The sequence below is a fragment of the Plectropomus leopardus genome, chromosome 13, assembly GCF_008729295.1.
Source record: "Plectropomus leopardus isolate mb chromosome 13, YSFRI_Pleo_2.0, whole genome shotgun sequence".
NCBI lineage: Eukaryota > Metazoa > Chordata > Actinopteri > Perciformes > Serranidae > Plectropomus > Plectropomus leopardus.
Genome location: NC_056475.1, coordinates 22299255 through 22317740, shown reverse-complemented (window position 1 = coordinate 22317740; position 18486 = coordinate 22299255). Strand labels below are relative to the sequence as shown.

Below are 18486 nucleotides of genomic sequence, written 5' to 3'. Positions count from 1 at the left end.
AGATAGAGAAATACACCTTTTATTTTTTCTGTCTCTAAGCTTATCTTATTTACAGGAATTTCAAGCACAAAATCTGTTCATCAACACTGTTTTATCAGGGCCATTCCTAATTACTATTTCAGTGTCAATAAACATTTAACTTTGCCAGCAAAGTTTGTCATTTTATCCTTTCTTTATAATTTTATTTAGTTAATGAACCTTCCCTCTGACACTATGACCTCTGACCTGTTTTTATAACAAAAATCTTTTTTCGTACTTCACCTAAAACAGGTTCGACCTGTCGCTTTTTATAACAGTTATTAGAACATCATCATGTTCTTGGTGTTCCTTAGATACGACATATCTCCCAGGTAAGTGTGCATGCACTCCTCAGGGTGTGTGTGTGTGTGTTAATGGTGCACTGCAGTGACAGAAAAGTCCCTCCCTGAAAAGAAAGTGCATAACATGACAGACGAATAATGCTGGTGCGTGACTTCTTGTGACGCAACAGTACATGTGTCGACGCCAGTGTTCTTTTAGCTCTGTAGCATTAGGACACACCCTGAGGCGCACCATTGCTGCCAAACAAAAATAGTAAAAAGATCAATCTCTTTCCTCAAGAAAACCTACAGGGACGTTAGTGGTGCACAGCAATCATTTTAGATGATAGAGCAGCACAGTGGACCTTTTCTGATGTGATTAAAAACATTTTTTTAAACTTCCCTGCTCAGGGCAATTGTTGAGCGACACTGGCTTGGAGTAATTCACCTGTTCAGCTTGACGTTTCAAGGGCGTGCCACATGTGTCACCAATTGGTCCTACACGAAGAAGTCCCAGTGAACTCACACAGCAGCAGCTTGTCAACAACCATAGAAAGTAAATGTCGGTTAAGAGAAGAAAAAGCACATCTGATGTTTGTGGTTTGGCTTTTAATTCAAGATTGGACTTTGCCCACAGGAAGTTATGTTCCAAGAAGATGAAGTCAAAAATCATGAAAGCTCCCAGCATTTGTTTTAATGGATCTTCATGCCTTCAGATCGCCTTTGTCAGGTAAAGTGGTGGTGGACGTGGTGGTGTGTCTTCTCCTTGTCTTCTCCTTAATTAAATTACAGCTCATCTCTGAAATCACAGCTGGCTCTGATTTAAATCTGGTGTATTTTATTAAACTCGTCAATTCAGAGAACTCCTTTTTTATATCAGTCAGTCAGTCATTTTCTGTAATCGCTTGTCCTCGTAAGGGTCACGGGGCTTTTTTATATCACTTTTTATAAATATTTTATGTGTTTCTTTTTTGTCATATTATCTGATTTTGTTTTCATATCTGTAACTTTTCAGCTTTGTTTGTGAACATACTTTTTAATCTAAAGTATTAAGTGAAATTACTGGTATTATTTCTAAGAACACAAACAGGATGCATGTGTTACACACCAGTGACACCTTGATGGTACAGTGATGCTCAGAATATATAAGGGACTGAAAAAAAACTTTCTCAGCAAGATGTGTCTGTGATTTTTGGTGCTGATGCAGAAATCTAACTTTATTGTCTATAACCTGACACGACACATCTTTTTTTTTTTTTTGAGAAGGCAATGTTGTTCTCTCCCTCAGTTTTGGATACCACACATTAACTGTTCTTACACATCTTGTTCTTGCCTATCAGGAATTGATTTATTCTCATCTAATCTATTCTTCCTAAAGTCGCACCATTCTCCTCCTCCCACTCATCTTTCATTTTTTTGGAAGCTTATGTTTGTTGATGCACTTGTGGGAAAATATTGATAACAGCGTGTGAAACTCACTGTAGGAAGGATCGAATGGTCTTTCTTTGATACTAAAACAACCACAATATGCTTGCAGGTACTCATGTAGCCTAGGAATACCTATACTGTACTTATACCGCTTATATGTGTCACTGCATCTCATTACATTGCATATATTACATTCTGTCATATTTTGGGCTTCTTCGTCTGCTACCAAAGAACTTCTAAATCATTGCATGCTAACAGCACAGCTTCATAATACATGTAAACACGTCTGAAAAGCTTTCTCCCAAGCAAACATCCAGCATTTGTTCATGGAAACAAACGTCTTTCTATACAGTGCAAAGCATACTATTCTCTTTGCTGTTTGCACTTTCCCAGAGCAGTGAAAAAGGTAATGTGTTTGCTCTGTTGTTCTGTACTCTGATTACACTCCAAGGTGTGTCTGAACATAATTGTGTTTGAGTGTTTAATTTGTTATTATTATCTTCAGGACATTGCGAGATATTGCTAATTGACTGAATTATCAGAGCAGAGGAGAAAACATTTTAGGCATATTCACAGGAAAGGCTTTCAGCATTCATTGACATGGGTGTGATGGGAAGAGGTTTTTGTATGAGTCACTGTTTTCACCCTTTTGAACTGCTGTTTAACAGTAGGTATCAAGAGGGAACAAGTGGCACCACATTGAAGCTTAAACCAGATGTTTTCGTTCCATATAAACTTTTGAAAAAGCATTTAAATGATTGTGTTTGTTGTTACAGAGTGAAGAAGCAAGGCTCACACATCAAACATCTACACTGGTTGCACATACCTCTCCTGGTTGTTCTATTGTCAGGTACGGTATGACATCAGCTATGACAAGTTAGTATTGTTTGCAGACAATAGAGCGGCAGTGTCTGTCATCTGGTAGTCCTATCTGGACTGACAACTCTGCACCTCTATTTTTAAACCTCAATGTCTGAGAAGTCTGACATGCTAGACATTCAGCATTCGTCGAGTCTCTCTCTCTCTCACACACACACACACACACACACACACACAGAGAGAGAGAGAGAGAGAGAGAGAGAGAGGAATGTGTTAAATTTCCTTTCAAACTATACTGTAGCCTGTTATTCTACTCTGTGGTCTGTTTCCTTAACAATTCTGTAACTTCTTTTTAGGAGAAGGCGAAAAATATGAGGAAACTGAGAAAATCAGAGCATAACACATCACTGGCCGATTGCCATGTATAACTGAGCTTCTTCACAAAGTTTTGCTTTTAGGGAACAAAGTTTGACAAACCATAGTCATGTGCAAGAGAATAGATCAAGACCAAAAAAAGAATACGCAATAGAACTGAGCTGCAACAGTTAGTCTATTAATTGATCAGTCGATCTACAGAAACTTAATTGAAAAGAAATAATAAATATAAATAATTATAAGTTGCAGTTCCAATGTAGAAATGATCCTACATTTTATTGGTATTTATTCGTTTTCTAAATTATTTGGTACATTTTATATGCTTGATTTCTTTATTATTATCCCTCTGTTATTCATTCCGTTCAGACTGAAAATAATAATTATTTCTTTACCCCCAAAAGGTCAGGCTCTCTGTACTGAGACCACTGCTTCCCCTCTTTCCATTCCTTCAACAAATGAACAGACTTCAGGTAAAAATTTTTAACTACTTTAAACACTGCTGGGTAATAATCTATTGTGTAATGATTTATCATATTCTTTAAGGTGATCATATGTTTCTGATGTCAAGTTTTAATCTCAAAGTAACTAACTAGCTGTTTAATTAAGTTTAAAGCAGCCTAAAATGAAATTACTGAAAGCTAAAATCAAACTAAAATTTAACTTTGAGGTTTAGTTTGTAGGATTGTAGGGTCATCTATGGGCTGAAATGGAATATAGTATTGTGGAACAGTGTCACTTTTAACATTTATAAGAAACTCCTTTACTTACATGCCCATATGGACCTGTCCTTACATATGGGCATTTTCAAAGTAAGAGACAAGTCCTGGTCTATGTACAAACTGCATTGGGAAGTTCAGCTGAAGCTAACATGAGGCTTGAAAAAAAGTGAAATTGTCCTTTAAGATCAGTTTAGTAATTATGGAAAGACAACCCAGCCTGTGAAAACAGCTGTATAATGTCCTCTGTGGTCCTGTGGGTGATATTATCTGGATTTTGTCAGGAGATCTCCGTCTCTGCTAGACTGATTTTAACCATCTCTAAAATTTGACTTCTAAAAAATGTTCTGTCTTTCCTTCTTACAACAGTTTCCTATCATGTTGTCGTCACTGTCGACGTCAGTGGAGAAAAGGATGAATCAGAAATCATTACATGGGTATGCAGGGGAACTGGTTATGGTCTAGTTGTTAATATTAATATAATATGTGATTAAATGTAATGAGTATCTTGTTGCCTTTCTCAGCTTGAAGAGGTGTTCCGAAATGACCTACAGAGCTGCACATCTTTGAATCATGAAGAAACAACTGCCACACCTACCGATCCACAAACTTCATCTGCAAGCACTACATATGAGACGACACTCATGACGACAGCAACAACAACATTGCAAAGCTTTGCAACTACAGCAACCACAACCTTACAGAGCTACAACACAACTACAGCTGCAGCAACAACATTAAAAAGAAACCACACAACGACAGCTGCAACATCGACAGGGTTAAAAAACTCCATCACAGCTACACTGGAAACAACAGTGTTAAAAACCACCAGCACAACTTCACCTGCGACAACAACAGCATCAAAAACCACCACAACTTCACCTGCAACAACAACAGCATCAAAAACCACCACAACAACTTCACCTGCAACAACAAAAGCATCAAAAACCACCACAACAACTTCACCTGCAACAACAAAAGCATCAAAAACCACCACAACAACTTCACCTGCAACAAAAGCATCAAAAACCACCACAACAACTTCACCTGCAACAACAAAAGCATCAAAAACCACCACGACAACTTCACTTGCAGCAACAACAGTAACAAAAACCACAACTTCACCTGCAACAAGAACAGCACCTAAAACAACAGCATTAAAAAGCATCAAGAAAACTACGTCACCTGTCCCCGTTGTGATCACACAGACATTTGATAATGAAGGAGAGAACATACCGACAAGGAAACCATTACCCGATCAGGCAAACAAGGGCCGTGTGGCTCGTGAAGTTAGAGACAGTGTGACACAAAACAGGTATCACTGCACCGATTTCTTATAAAATGAATGAATGAATGAATGAGATCTAGTTTAGTACAAAGATCCCTTTTCTCTGGATGGGAGAAGAATTATCCCCCCTAAAAACACAACTATGGTACATTATGGTACAGTGTGATGCAATGTTATACGATACCATGAAACAAGATACAGTACAATATAACACAATGACACAATATTCAATACAATTCAATGACATAAGATGTGATACGATACGATACGATACGATACGATACAATACAATGGAACCAGACTATACGGTACTGTGTGATAAAGGGAAATCAACTTTTATTGATGCTGAACTGGGAATTTTTGTTGTTGGAGCAGCACAATGACAGCAAGTACAGATAAATAGCACAGATAAATAGAGTGCTGCAAGAATGAGTCCTAAAACCCAGAAATGAGTTAGCATTTTAGCATTGACGTTTCCCTCTGCAGGTCATTTGAATAGATTTTTGGTTACCACAAGCTTAAGACATTCTAAGACATTTTTGTTCTACGACATAACATATGTCAGGAAATACACAAACTGTATATTTGGATGCTTTTGCGTGTTGCCAAATGAGACTTCAGAATGTCATCACAGCAAACAAATTTATTTATCCTTTGTAAGAGAGAAAATGTGACATTTCATCTTTTAACATGTCAAAAAGCTGTAAATCAACCTTGTTTTTCATTAATGTTTTCTCAATTTCTTTTTCAGCGCTATCACCAATGACAACCCAACTGGCCTGTTTCAAGTAAGTTAATATTTGAATGTACCTATGGGTTATAGTGTGTAAATAGAGGGATCATCTGAATCAAGATTAATTCATGTCCTAACAGGAAATAGAAGTTTTATGTGCTGCAAAGACTGCAATAAGGTAAGTGAAAAAAATGTAAATGACTTAAACAATTGTAATGAATTTATCTGTATGTTAACATCGACCTCATACTTTAGAAAAACCAACTGTTCCGTGACGCTGCACCTGAGACGCAGCATCTCCTCGTGTTGTATCCTCCGTACGCTCTGTGCGGCCAGTAAAGCTTCCTCTGACATCCACGTGGTGGGAAAATCAGCAGATAGAATCAGTGAGTGTTGCAGACTCAGACTTACATAATGACCTACCTAAAAAGTTCCCATAATACAATAAATTCTGTATGTTATTGTTACAGATCCGCTACAAAATGAGTGCAACAGCAATATACAAAAGGAAAACAGATGCATTTATACTGGACAAGCAGGTACATTATGGTAAGATGTTTGGGTTTTTTAAACAATGTTTTTACAATATTAAAACATCTAACATATTATATATGTTAAGATTTGAGTTTGTCATGGATTGCCTTTGTATTTTTGTCACATTTTATGAGCTTGTTGGATGAAACACTGGCTCTAATTTTTCAACTATCATTCAACAGTGAAGAGTCTGGGGCTGCATATATGGTTCCTCAAAGCAACTCAACTCACTGCAGTACGGGTGAGCTAAGTGAGAACTTCCCTTAAACACTTTGAAAGTAAAGGAAGTAATCAACTACTTGTCACACTCAATTTTATTTATACCGTTATTATTTATGTTATACAGTGCTTCACAATGTTGATCCAAGATTTAAAACAGGGTTTTTAGCAAAATCAGGCAATTTTAAGAAAAATAAAGAAACAGTGTCCCCTACAATAACATAAATATCATCCAAGAGCAAAGTTAGCAGCTCAGTACCTAAATGATTGCACGAGGGCATATAAAATCAGGCCATTAAAATAATCAGACAATTTGCCTTGTTTTTTGTTTACTTGTTTGTTTTTAGAAACATGTAAATTCATGTGTAGATTAGTGGCAAAATCTTAATTTGTCATAATTTCTCAATTTCTTTGTGTTAAATTTTAAGTTGGAAATTGTGGTACAGTTGCCAAAAACGTGCTAAAGTTATCCAAGGAAGAATATGGCATGAGGAAGCTAAAAACTGCTGAGGTGCTGTTCACACTGATGCTTGAATACAGTAACACAAAATGCTTTGACTTTGTTTCAGATAAGAACAACACCTGCAGCTGCTCTGCTTACTGCAGTGGGACTGGTGAGTGTTTGGTCACCTCACAAAGCCACCACATTATAATCTAAACAGATGTAAATCAATGCTGTTTCTTTGTTTTCAGATGCATACTACACTTTTGATATTTTTATACAAGATTCCAACATAAACCTTACGTCCTTGGTGAGTTTACATGTTCCATGTGTGCACATGCAAGTTTATGGTGTAATATTTGTCCTTCATTGACAATTTTCCATCACTTATTTATTGAAGCATCAAACTCTATATTCTCTTGAATCTTGACAGATTTCTAAACTAAAACAACCAAACTGCCCTTCAAGTGCAGAGTGAGTTTTACCATTCTTCAAGCAAATAAAAATAAAGTTTAATGTAAATAAATACCCTTTCATCGAATTAAAAATACATTTTTGTAATTATCCTTTGCAGAGTTCCATGTCCATTGGCCACAATTGCAGCTCTATACAAGGTAATCTGTCACCAATGGGTAATCCTACATATTGCCTGAACTTTCACATTTTTTACTTTGTCTATTTTCAATATTTGCTCACGCAAAACTAAGCAGTGTATTCAAACCATTTTGCCACAACATTTAAAAAAATAACAAGGGTTAAATATGCTGTTTTGAAATGTTTGTTTTAATTTTTAATTATTTGATTTAATTATATTTTAATTGAGCCAGCTATTTACAAGAGAAAATGAAATTTATAGTGAAATATTTTCTTATTGAAATACGTGAATACATGAAGTGTGGTGAGATGAAGTGTGGCACATGTTAGCATTTTCTCTCTTTGTGGCACTGCCTGAATACAGCATTTAGGATTTAATTGACACTTTATATGTATATATAATATTCCATGCTCAGACAGCATTTTGGGGGACCCTTGTTATCTTTAATGCACAGAAGTATTTTTTTTTTATTTTGAAATAATTTGACTAAATTGAAAATTTCTTCTCAGGGTGCCAATGTGGAATGTAGACTAACAGAATCAAGGTGAGTAATCATAAAGCACTGAAGTACCATTTTCAGTTCTAAATATATCTGATATATTTGAGAGTGAAATCTGTTCACATGTGATTTTTCTAATTCTAGGCTTCTAAGCTGCCAAGTGATTTTAGGCTTTTCCCACGAGGTTCCTATCTGTAACGTGTCAGAGGCCGTGATGAATGTGTTTCAGTCTGAAAAGGAAATCATTTACAATGGACAAGTGATCCGAGCTGGTGCGTATAATAACTGCAGCGAAACAAGGCAGTCAAGAAAATAATTGCAGATGAATCCTGTAAAACTCCACATTTGTGTTTTGTCTTCTATGTCAAACAGCAATTTGTGGAGATTCAGAAGTCAGCGACAACCCACTAAAATCCAAGTTTGCGTGGTTTAGGGTTAACCTAAAGCCTGCTTCATTTTGTCCGGAATTTGAAGAATCTTACATCCTCACATGGTTTGTATGATTTTCTTACCACCCTATCTTCAGCAACGGGTTGTTTGTATTGTAATTGATCAACATGTAAGTCATGACGACGAACATACCTTTACCTGAGAGCTTAACTTTTCTTTTTTCTTATAGTCAAAATGGAAAAAATATGCTTGTGCAGATGGATGAGCAGTGTGATCAGGGGTTGCTTACCACGCCCAGTCCACATGTCACAACGGCACAACCAAACACCACCACCCCATCTGTAAATGTAACTTCATCCCCACTGAACACAACTGCAACCACACAACCAGACACCACCACCCCTTCTGTAAATGTAACTTCATCCTCGCCGAACACAACTGCAACCACACAACCAGACACCACCACCCCTTCTGTAAATGTAACTTCATCCTTGCCGAACACAACTGCTACAGCCCTGACCACAACCACCATCACCACCACGGCTGCTAACGTCACAGAGTCAGGTTTGTTCTGCACTGTGTACAACTCTGTTGTAACACCTACATCATTATAACATCATCATAGTTTTTCCTGTACATTTTGTTGACTACAGCTGAAGGCCAAGCCAATGCACTGCTTGACCTAACCAGAGACGTGTCCAGTCTGAACTCCAGCCAGGTGAATCAGCTGGTGTCCCAGCTGGAAAATCTTTTGGCGGGCCCGACCGTCAGCCTGGCGCTGGGGAACACCTCTGTTAACATTGTCAGTAATCTGCTGGGTGCCTCTCCTGAGGTGTTGTCCGACTCCTCCAACAGGTTACAGATTTTTCTATCTGTCATTCTCTGTAATGTACTGTTTAAGAAATTAAGAGGTATAACTCAGGGGTCCTGGACCTTTTTTTTTTTTTTATCTACCAGGAAGACTAAACATACGACTCCTTAGAGGGTTATTTAGTACAACCAAAAACTGAAAAAGACTTTTTCTCAGCAACAAAAATGTTACAGTTAACTGTAACAAAATTAAAATACGCTGAAATAATGACAGTTATGGCTAACATTAATCTGGGTTCATGGTTAGGATCCCTAACCAAAGTGTCACTATAGATTTTAACAATACCCAGATACCGGACCCAAGACAGAGGCTAGTCTTTCCAATGGAGTAACTTGCCTGGCACATATACTGAGAAAGTTTTCTAGCTTCTGGGTTTACTCCCGCAGTATGCAAAACAATGCATATTCGCAGTAATGTTCCTCTGGCTGGCCCCGCCCATGAGTTCTCACTTGCCTCATAGACTTTACATTGTTACAACGTCACAGATTTTTAAATCACTTTTCTCAGCTTCAGGAAAGTTTTACAAATATAAAAACCACCATGGATCAAAAATGGAAAAGTGAGAAAAATCATAAATGACCCTTTTTTTTTTGCAATTGGAGGTGTCCTGTTAACATTTTAACAGACATGTCTTTAACACTGTTGGCCTAAAGACAAAATGCTTTTTGAGCCACAGGGATTTTTTATTTTTATTTTTTTTTACTGCAATACCGCAAGTGGCTGCTGGGAACAATTGGTTCCAAGGGGCATTTTTCCTGGGGCTCTCTTGTCACTAGGAGAGGCCACACCCTTATTTATGTATATATTTTAGCCTTAATAACATTTAAACAGGTGAGTTATGTGAAAATCCAACCCCCCGCGCAGTTGTCATGAATGGAGAAATTAGTTATAGGCTAGAAACCAAAACTGTTTTTTTTTTTTTGTTTGTTTGTTTGTTTGTTTTTTGTACCATGCTGTAAACATCTTTATTTTTGTTGTAAAGTTTTAACAAGAGGGTTAATGGGGATTTACTCTGTCTTGGAGTCAGCCTCATGTGACCTTTAGAGGAACTGCAGTTTAAGGCACTTCAGCATTGGCTCCATTTTTTAGCTCCAGAGGTGACTGCTTGAGTTCGACCCGCTTTATTAGACTCTTTATGAGATCATATTTTATGTTCTATTTATTGCCAAAATGTTGACATAAAGGACTCTACTTTTATCACCTAATCATATCTCTTCTGTGGCCCACTAGCAAATGTCCCAAGGCCTAGTTCTGGTCCATGACCCAGGAGTTGGGAACCAGTGGAGTAACTGAATTGTCACTAATAATATAATTATTCATATTTTGCACAGTACCAATTCATTTCTTTTTTTTTCCACCAGGATTATAGGGATTGTTGATACAGTGGGATTGAAGCTGATCATTGGTGATGAGCCTCAGACCCTCTTGTCCCCAGCTGTGGCTCTGTCTGTCAAACCAGCAGATGGCAGCAACTTTCAGGAAACATTTTTCACCATTTCAGACCCCAGTAATGTAGAGGTATGACTTGAACAGTCCAGTTTTTTTATCACTATAAAATACTGTATGGGCATATATCTGTGATTCTGTTAAGTAAATGTGATCCTTTGGGAACCATGTTATTTTAAAGCAGATGGTGCTTTAGACTGTAGAGATTTCAGTCTGAACAACTCTGCTGCATTTCATTAGATTAGATAAAATCAGTGGTTTTCAAATTCCACAAAAGCAGTGTCTAGTTTGTCACATGTTTCAAATTTCTGAGGTTTTATCAGTTTCACCACAGAGACATTTCCCTAAACTTTTCAGAAGGCAAATACCAAAACATGAATATTGCCTTTTGCAACAGAACTTCTGTCTTTTTTCTTTCCTCTCTTTAATCAATCATCATGACCACTCAGATGCATTTAGTGACACTTGACCAAATTGTTCATTATAAATGAAGCAGTTCCTCCTCAACTGGTAAATGTTGCCCATACATTAATGCATTAACAATCTTATTGTCACGATTCACAATTACTGAGGCAAGAAAACACAAAAATACAGAAAGTAAAACCAGATAATACACATGAGGAGTGAACAAATAACAAAATAAAACAGGATACAGCCTAAACATGAATGAGCATGAAACCAGGGGGTGCAGGGCTGCAGAACAGAAACTCATAGCACCAACCTAATGTGATTTGAGAATATAAAAGCCATAGGGGTTAATTTTCATATTTTAAGCACACTTTGCAGATTTTGAATTTGAAAATCTTGAGTTTTTAGACTGTTACATTTGTAAGGATCTGCATTCTTCTTCCACCACACCTTCACTAACATGTATGCACCTGCAGCCATGTTAGTAAAGAGCCAAAAAATCTGGACCAACTCAAGACTAAGTAAAGTAATTTATTTAAGCAATTTTGTAGTTGTTGTGTAGTGGTCCCAAAAAGCAGAACATAAACTACATGATCAAGGTTTAGTTTAATTGTAAAATGGATCTTAATGACAAAGACAGAAGATTGTCAGGCAAGGAGGCTGGCTGGCAAGAGACTGGTTAAAGTAGGCTGATGAGGACTGCAGATGAATAGTGGCCCTGACGCACAGGAAAGTAAGGATTATGCAGATAATCAAAAATTCAGCTAGAAAAATACACTGAGCGAGCACAGGCTTGTCTGAAGGTTGCCACATAGGTGAAATAACAGACTGGAGTTAGGAAGCAGGTATATATACTGCTGAGTCTTCATCAGTGGATGAGCTGCAGGTGTGCAGGGTAGTTGGCAGCAGCAGGCAGCACGCAAACAAGGAGGGAGACACAAAACAGAAAGAGGTTAATTCATTGAAGAAAGAGGAAAAGACATGTCTAATCTTGACTGTAGAAGAAAAGTCCCACGGGCATCTAAAGGCAGTTTCACAGCAAAGAGACATTTGCACACTTGCAACACGTCAAAGTGTGAAAAGCATGTATGTAATTAAGAGTATGAATGGTGGTTTATAACTGCTGTTCACTGATGTGTTCCAGCTCCAGCACCTTGGTATTTATTCCTGGCACGTACTTGTTATTTTCATGTGTTCCTGCTGTGACCTGCTAAGAGAAAAATTAATAAAATTGTCCACTGCCCAAATGTTTCAGAACACTCAGCTGCATTTGCAATGATAGAAATAGTTTTCCAATATCATCTCTGCAATGAATTCATTGCAAACAATTATTTTAATCTATTTCATTTTAAACAATTCCTCAAAATTATCCTTCATCTAGAGAAAGTACTTGCAATAATACATACTGTGGATGTTTTCTACATTCAGTATATTCCAGAAATGTCAAAGCTGTTCCTGTTTCTGCATGGAAACATTCAATTAGGTGAACTAGGTCAGCTTGCTTCCTTTCATCACAATGACACGACTTTTTTAATATGATTTCTGAGGGTACATCCCCGGATTACACTTGTTTTTGTTCACGTGGCAAACAAGAAGAAATGGGTTGAGCTATTACAGCTCAGCTATCACAGACAGTGATCTCTGACAGATTGATGTGAGTCGTCCCAAATAAAAAAAGGAGAAAAGAATGTTATTAAAAGTCTACGATGATCATGATTTGTATGTTGCAGGTGCGTGGGGATCCCAGGCTTAAAAGAAGTGTGAGAACAGACTCCACCGTCCCTCAGGGCTCCATCCGGCTGCCCCCTACTCTCACACAGAGCCTGACCTCCGAGCAACAGCAGCAGGTCTCCAGAGTCCAGTTCAATTTCTACCAGGAGAGCACAGTATACCAGGTCTTTACATTTAACAAACGTTCCATTCAAAGAGTGAAATGCAGAGGAAAAAAGACAACTCTGAGTTTTTTAGTTTTTGACTACAAAACAGAAATTTGTTATTTTATTGTCTTTGTATGTACATTTATATCCCTTATTTGATGTTCTTAAGGAAACTGATGGGCTACATTTGAAATTGCATGTTGTAACAATATCTTTAAAAAAAACTGACAGCTTGTGTTGTCTCTAAATTATCATGCAGGACAGATCTTTGGGAGAACGCAAACTCAATAGTGGGATCCTGGGAGCGAGTGTTGCCAACCTGTCAATCAAAGAACTACAGGACGACGTTGTAATTCACCTGAGGAACACAGAGCCTATCCCAGTAAGTTGGTTTGAAAAGGAAAATGGGATGTTTGCTTGACTGTTTGAATTTTTCATACATATATTGACTTTTCATTCTTAAATACACTAAACTACACAAAGGTAAACCAGCACCAGCAGCAGGTGATACAGGCAGCTGCCTGGGGCACCATCAGGAGGGGAGGGGTCCAACAAAAGGAAAATGGTTGAGTGGAAAGTCTGCAGAGAGCATTAGAGGAAGGGAAAATGAAAAGGCAAAAGCCATCTGGGGCAAAGTGCAAAATCAAGAGGAAAATAAAATGTGTTATTTATAACAATTAGTTATCTGTTAAGTTTATTTGTGTTGATTCTCATTAGCTCTCTCTCTTTTTATTAATACATACAATAATTACAGCACAATACACATAAAATAATAATAATAATAATAAATAATAATAATAATAATTAATAATAATAATAATAATAATAATAACCACACTAAGCTAATAGCTTTCACTGAAATTAGGACTCAGAAGACAGTCCATTTCCATATTCCATACATTATATTAAACTGTGCTTTTCACCTTTGGATTTGATCTCTAAAAAACTTGATACATTGTTGGCAGACACCTGTATCTGCTCAAAGTTAAAAGTATTTTAATAACTGTTCAAGTAGTCTGTAAGTTAGTAGAAGATTATTTCATGTTGCTCTATATATTGACACAAGACGTTAAGTTTAAGTTTTAAATCTTAAACATCCCTCTTTCTAAAAAATGTCAGAAAGCATATAAAAGACAAAGGAAACATTTTTATGCTTTACCAGCTGCAGCTTAAATACAGGAAGTGTAGTTTAAGATTGTAAACTGATATAAGCTCTTGTGTCTTTTCCCAAACTCCAGGCTAATTTTGTGGCTACATGTGTTTTCTGGGACTTCACACGAAATGGTAAGTTTTCCAACTGTGTCTGGAAAAAATAAGTAAATACAAAAAAAGATGCAAAAAAAGGATCATCTGTGTTTTCTACTTGCAGACGGATCAGGTGGTTGGAATCCAAGAGGCTGTTCTGTCCGAAACAGCACAGACAATGAGACCATTTGTGGCTGCAACCATTTAACTAGTTTTGCCATACTGCTGGTCAGAAGATGATCTTTTTTTTTTTACATTTCCTGCATTCTTTTGTTTGGTAAATTGTTTTCAACTCTGTTGTAACTTCCATGTTTTCTTCTTTTCATTTTACAGGACCTCGCCAGAGAGCCTTTGACCAGCCGTGTACAGGCCACCATCCTTACCTTTATCACATATATTGGCTGTGGAATCTCTGCCATCTTCCTGTCTGTCACCCTCCTCACCTACTTGTCTTTTGGGCGAGTATTGAAAACCTCACATATTATTGCCATTGCAGAAGCATGCATTGTTGTCTGCCACTGTGTCTTTTTTAAAATTCTATCACTAGGAGTTTAAAAAGTTGAAATGTTGTGGAAACTGTTATTATAAAATTACTGTTTGTTTTTTTTTTGTTTGTTTTTGCTTTTTTTTTACTCATTTATGACTTTAAGTGCCTTAAAGCGTCAGTGTTCTTTGGGCATCATTATGCAAATTTTTTATGGTAGATGCATTGTTCACAGAGGAGAGTCCACTGAGATGCCTAATGTTTTATAACCCATTTGAAAACTGCAGGAAGTTGCGGAAGGACATTCCATCCAAAATCCTAATCCAGCTGTGCCTGGCTCTGCTGCTGCTGAACCTGGTCTTCCTGGTGGATGCGTGGCTGGCGCTCTACCCAGATGCTGTGGGCCTCTGCATCTCCACAGCCTGGTTTCTTCATTACTTCTTGCTGGTTACCTTCACCTGGATGGGACTTGAGGCTGTTCACATGTACCAAGCCCTCGTGAAAGTCTTCAATAGCCACATATCACGTTTCATGCTGAAGTTCTCAGCTGTCGGCTGGGGTGTCCCGATGATTGTAGTCATTATTGTCATTGCGGTCGACAAGGACAACTACGGTCTTGTCTCCTATGGAAGGTTTTCAGATGGCACTAGTGATGAGTTGTGAGTCTACTGACAGATGCTTTGCATGAATATCATTCTACAAACACTAAAAAATGTTCCACAAATATGAATATATATATGGAATGAAACCTGCACAAAACAAAAAAATAACTTTCCATCCATGTGCTCTCCCACAGCTGCTGGCTGAAAAATGACATTGCCTTCTATGTGGCAGTGGTGGCATATTTCTGCGTAATTTTTCTCTTCAACGTCGCCATGTTCGTGGTGGTGATGGTCCAGCTGTGTCGGATAAAGAGGCAGAACCCTCACAATTCACAGCACCGCACCACGCTGCAGGACATGCGCAGTGTGGCGGGAATAACTGTCCTCCTGGGCCTCACCTGGGGCTTTGCTTTTTTCGCCTGGGGGCCTGTTAACCTCGCATTCATGTACCTCTTTGCCATCTTTAACTCCTTGCAAGGTGAGCTAGCTCATTTGGGTCTGGCTGTTCCCATTATAGTGGGTGCATTGAAAACTTTTTTTTTCAATTATGAGGGTTTATATAAACATTTCATTGTATTAGAACTTGGGTATTTTATTTGTATACACTAAAAATCACTGGGTAACTAGAAAAGTCATTCTAGACAATTCTGTTCCAGCAGACACCCTTCAGCGCATTTTAGAAGCATCCCAGAGGCTTAAAAAAACGCATGCCTCGTTTATTTTTGATGGTGTTAGAGCACATTGCATAGAAGAAATCAATTTCTTCTACTAACAGGCACTTTATGTAAAAATGAGAATGGATGTATTTTTAATATGTAAAGCACAGCCACAAATCTTTGGTCTTCAATTGTTTGATCAATTTATTATTGGACTTACAATGATAACAATTTGTCTCTGTTGTAGAACAACTAAGGAGTTAATAACAACAGCAAACACAATTAAAATAGACAAAGAAACCATGTATCTGCTTTCTTACTTACTTAGGGTCGAAGCACAAATATCAATAAAAGTGGGCAGGCAAAATGCTCCACTCCTGTTAGGTTCCTGATGTGGTAAAAGGTTTTTCAAGGACTGTGATTCACCGCAACCTCAAGAGGTCCCTCCTGAGCATACAGTCAAACATGTGTACACAAAATGTGAGGCTGATTGGTCCAGTAGTTTGCTTTATCAGTTGCAGGTGGACAGATACACACACACACACACACACACACACACACACACACACACACACAAATGCATGCTCCCCTCAAGGCCTACACCTGGCAATGACTAAGTCGACAATTATGACACCAAAGTTGTAATAAACCTGAATTCTCCTTAAATCAGGTTTCAGTATTGCACTGCACATCTTTCGCACAAAATGTGATGAAAAATAGACCAAACATGTGGTATTTAACAGCATAAACTTAGACAGTGTTTGAAGTATGCATGAAATTTAAATATAACTGCTGTTTCTGTTTTTTAGGTTTCTTTATATTCCTGTTCTACTGTGCACTGAAAGAAAATGTGAGAAGGCAGTGGAGGACGTACCTGTGCTGCGGCAAAATGAGACTAGCAGAGAACTCAGGTCAGAGAAGTTTACTTTACATTTAGCTACCAGCCCGGCTGGAAACCTCAACACGTTTCACACTCATAAACTCCTCTTTTTGGTTTCTGATTCCCTAAAATAGATTCACCATGCTAATTAATTACACATCAGTGATTATTTTACATTTCACCTTTTGTCTTGTGTGATTTCTTTTCACAGAATGGAGCCGCACTATGACACAGAAGACTGTGAAGAAGTCATCAATGACCAAACTAACTTCATTTCATTCCTCAAGGTCCTCCCAGTCCAACAACTCCTCTAGTTCCTCCTCTTTCCTCGTCAGCGACTCTTCAGAGCACATTAATGGTATTGGTAAGTGACAGCTATCTGCCATTGTGATTGTGGGACGAAAGCTGCAAGACTGTGAAATGCTTAGTCAGACATAACAAATGTTGACGGTTGTACTGGTTGCTGCTCTTTGAATATATTAGTGTTTACCTTAATTACATTGCATTCAGTCTGATGTGTGAAGAGCTGCAACTGGATTAAAATTGCGAACAAGGCAAACAGTGGCCTGCAATATTATCATATCATGATATAATATTCATGTATTAATAGATTACCATAGACAAAATGTTTTTATTAAAAATGGGATATTAAAACACAGAAAATATATTAAAGAAGTGAAGTTAAATGTGTGTTTAAACACATTTTGTGCTAAAAGGACAGAAGGAGCCCTAAACATGTTTTCAGATTGATGTAAATGTAATAATGCTTGTACAAAAATAGAAATAATGCTGTACTGTTGCATTACAGGTAGCCCATTTGAAGACAGAATAATCACTGCAGATGAAGACCCCAGTAACGACGTGGTCCTCAACGAGATCAACAGGCAGTTCAGAAACCAACAAGTGCACTGATCCAGAAGGGACAGAGCAGACTGTCTACTGGCTCTTATTTTGAAATACTTGTATATAATGTAAGTTAGCACAGAGTAATTTATGCACCAACCATTTGCATGTCATGTGTATCACATCACTTGTAATGTGTAATGGAAATCCTACATTTTACATTGAATTTGATTTTTTTTCACACTTTTTTATATTCATACTTTTTGTTGATTGTTTTTGCACAAGGCATCTGAACAACTCGTATTCATGTCTTGTTATTTATAGAAGTAGTCATATACCAATGGTACATCACTAACATTGACCCATGGTCTACAAATCAGTATCAACTCAAGCCTCCAGACTGGAGCCAGTTTTGACTGTCAATAACTTTTGGAATTGTAAATTAAACAAAATTATGTTTGTATGGACTAGAATTTTACTACAGCAACAAGTTATAGTGGTACCATTACTCTTGTCTGAGGTTGAAATTAATAATTATAAATTAAAGTATTTAAATTTATTCAAATTAAGTACTTAGTTCTAGGGGTATTCCACCAGATGTTAGGTGGTGGAAATGTGAAGACTTTGATACCACCTAAAATCAATCCAATCATATAGTGCTTTACTTCACATTAACTAAATTTACACCACTAGAAGGATGCAAGCATGGCTAAAAACTTGATTTACACCCAGGGAAAGGGCAGTAGGGTCAGGTAGCACGTTGCATGAAATGTGATGAATACATTGCTTTCACATTCATGGATACTAAAACTCTAAATAGAATCTGCATAACTGTCC

At 37.5% G+C, this 18486-nt stretch overlaps 1 protein-coding gene across 3 annotated transcripts; it reads left to right on the top strand.

Moving 5' to 3' along the window:
- The first annotated feature begins 689 nt into the window (after positions 1-689).
- LOC121952091 (adhesion G-protein coupled receptor G2) lies at positions 690-18036 on the top strand. 3 transcript variants are annotated; one of them, XM_042498570.1, is made up of 31 exons: positions 690-855; positions 937-1029; positions 2504-2577; positions 3323-3391; positions 4007-4074; positions 4162-4952; positions 5677-5713; positions 5799-5836; positions 5914-6044; positions 6129-6207; positions 6375-6433; positions 6981-7025; positions 7105-7163; positions 7287-7327; positions 7428-7467; positions 7958-7992; positions 8092-8219; positions 8320-8440; positions 8567-8901; positions 8991-9192; positions 10570-10726; positions 12793-12957; positions 13199-13321; positions 14178-14223; positions 14309-14412; positions 14518-14642; positions 14956-15327; positions 15465-15748; positions 16736-16837; positions 17018-17170; positions 17615-18036. In XM_042498570.1, the coding sequence occupies exons 2-31, from the start codon at positions 956-958 to the stop codon at positions 17716-17718; spliced, it is 4161 nt and encodes a 1386-aa protein (XP_042354504.1). In that variant the 5' UTR covers positions 690-855; positions 937-955; the 3' UTR covers positions 17719-18036. The 3 variants fall into 3 exon arrangements, with proteins under 3 accessions (XP_042354504.1, XP_042354503.1, XP_042354505.1); XM_042498569.1 differs by having other exon boundaries at positions 690-1029; XM_042498571.1 differs by lacking the exons at positions 6981-7025; positions 7105-7163; positions 7287-7327; positions 7428-7467; positions 7958-7992 and having other exon boundaries at positions 691-1029; positions 8118-8219.
- The last annotated feature ends 450 nt before the right edge of the window (positions 18037-18486 follow it).

What these genes read in the sequence shown, in the direction of transcription:
- LOC121952091 (XM_042498569.1), top strand. Translation starts at nt 860, where the DNA reads ATGTCGGTTAAGAGAAGAAAAAGCACATCTGATGTTTGTGGTTTGGCT. An exon ending in TGTAGACTAACAGAATCAAG is followed by an intron (nt 7,993 to 8,091) that starts GTGAGTAATCAT and finishes TTCTAATTCTAG; the next exon opens with GCTTCTAAGCTGCCAAGTGA. An exon ending in CTCACCTACTTGTCTTTTGG is followed by an intron (nt 14,643 to 14,955) that starts GCGAGTATTGAA and finishes TGAAAACTGCAG; the next exon opens with GAAGTTGCGGAAGGACATTC.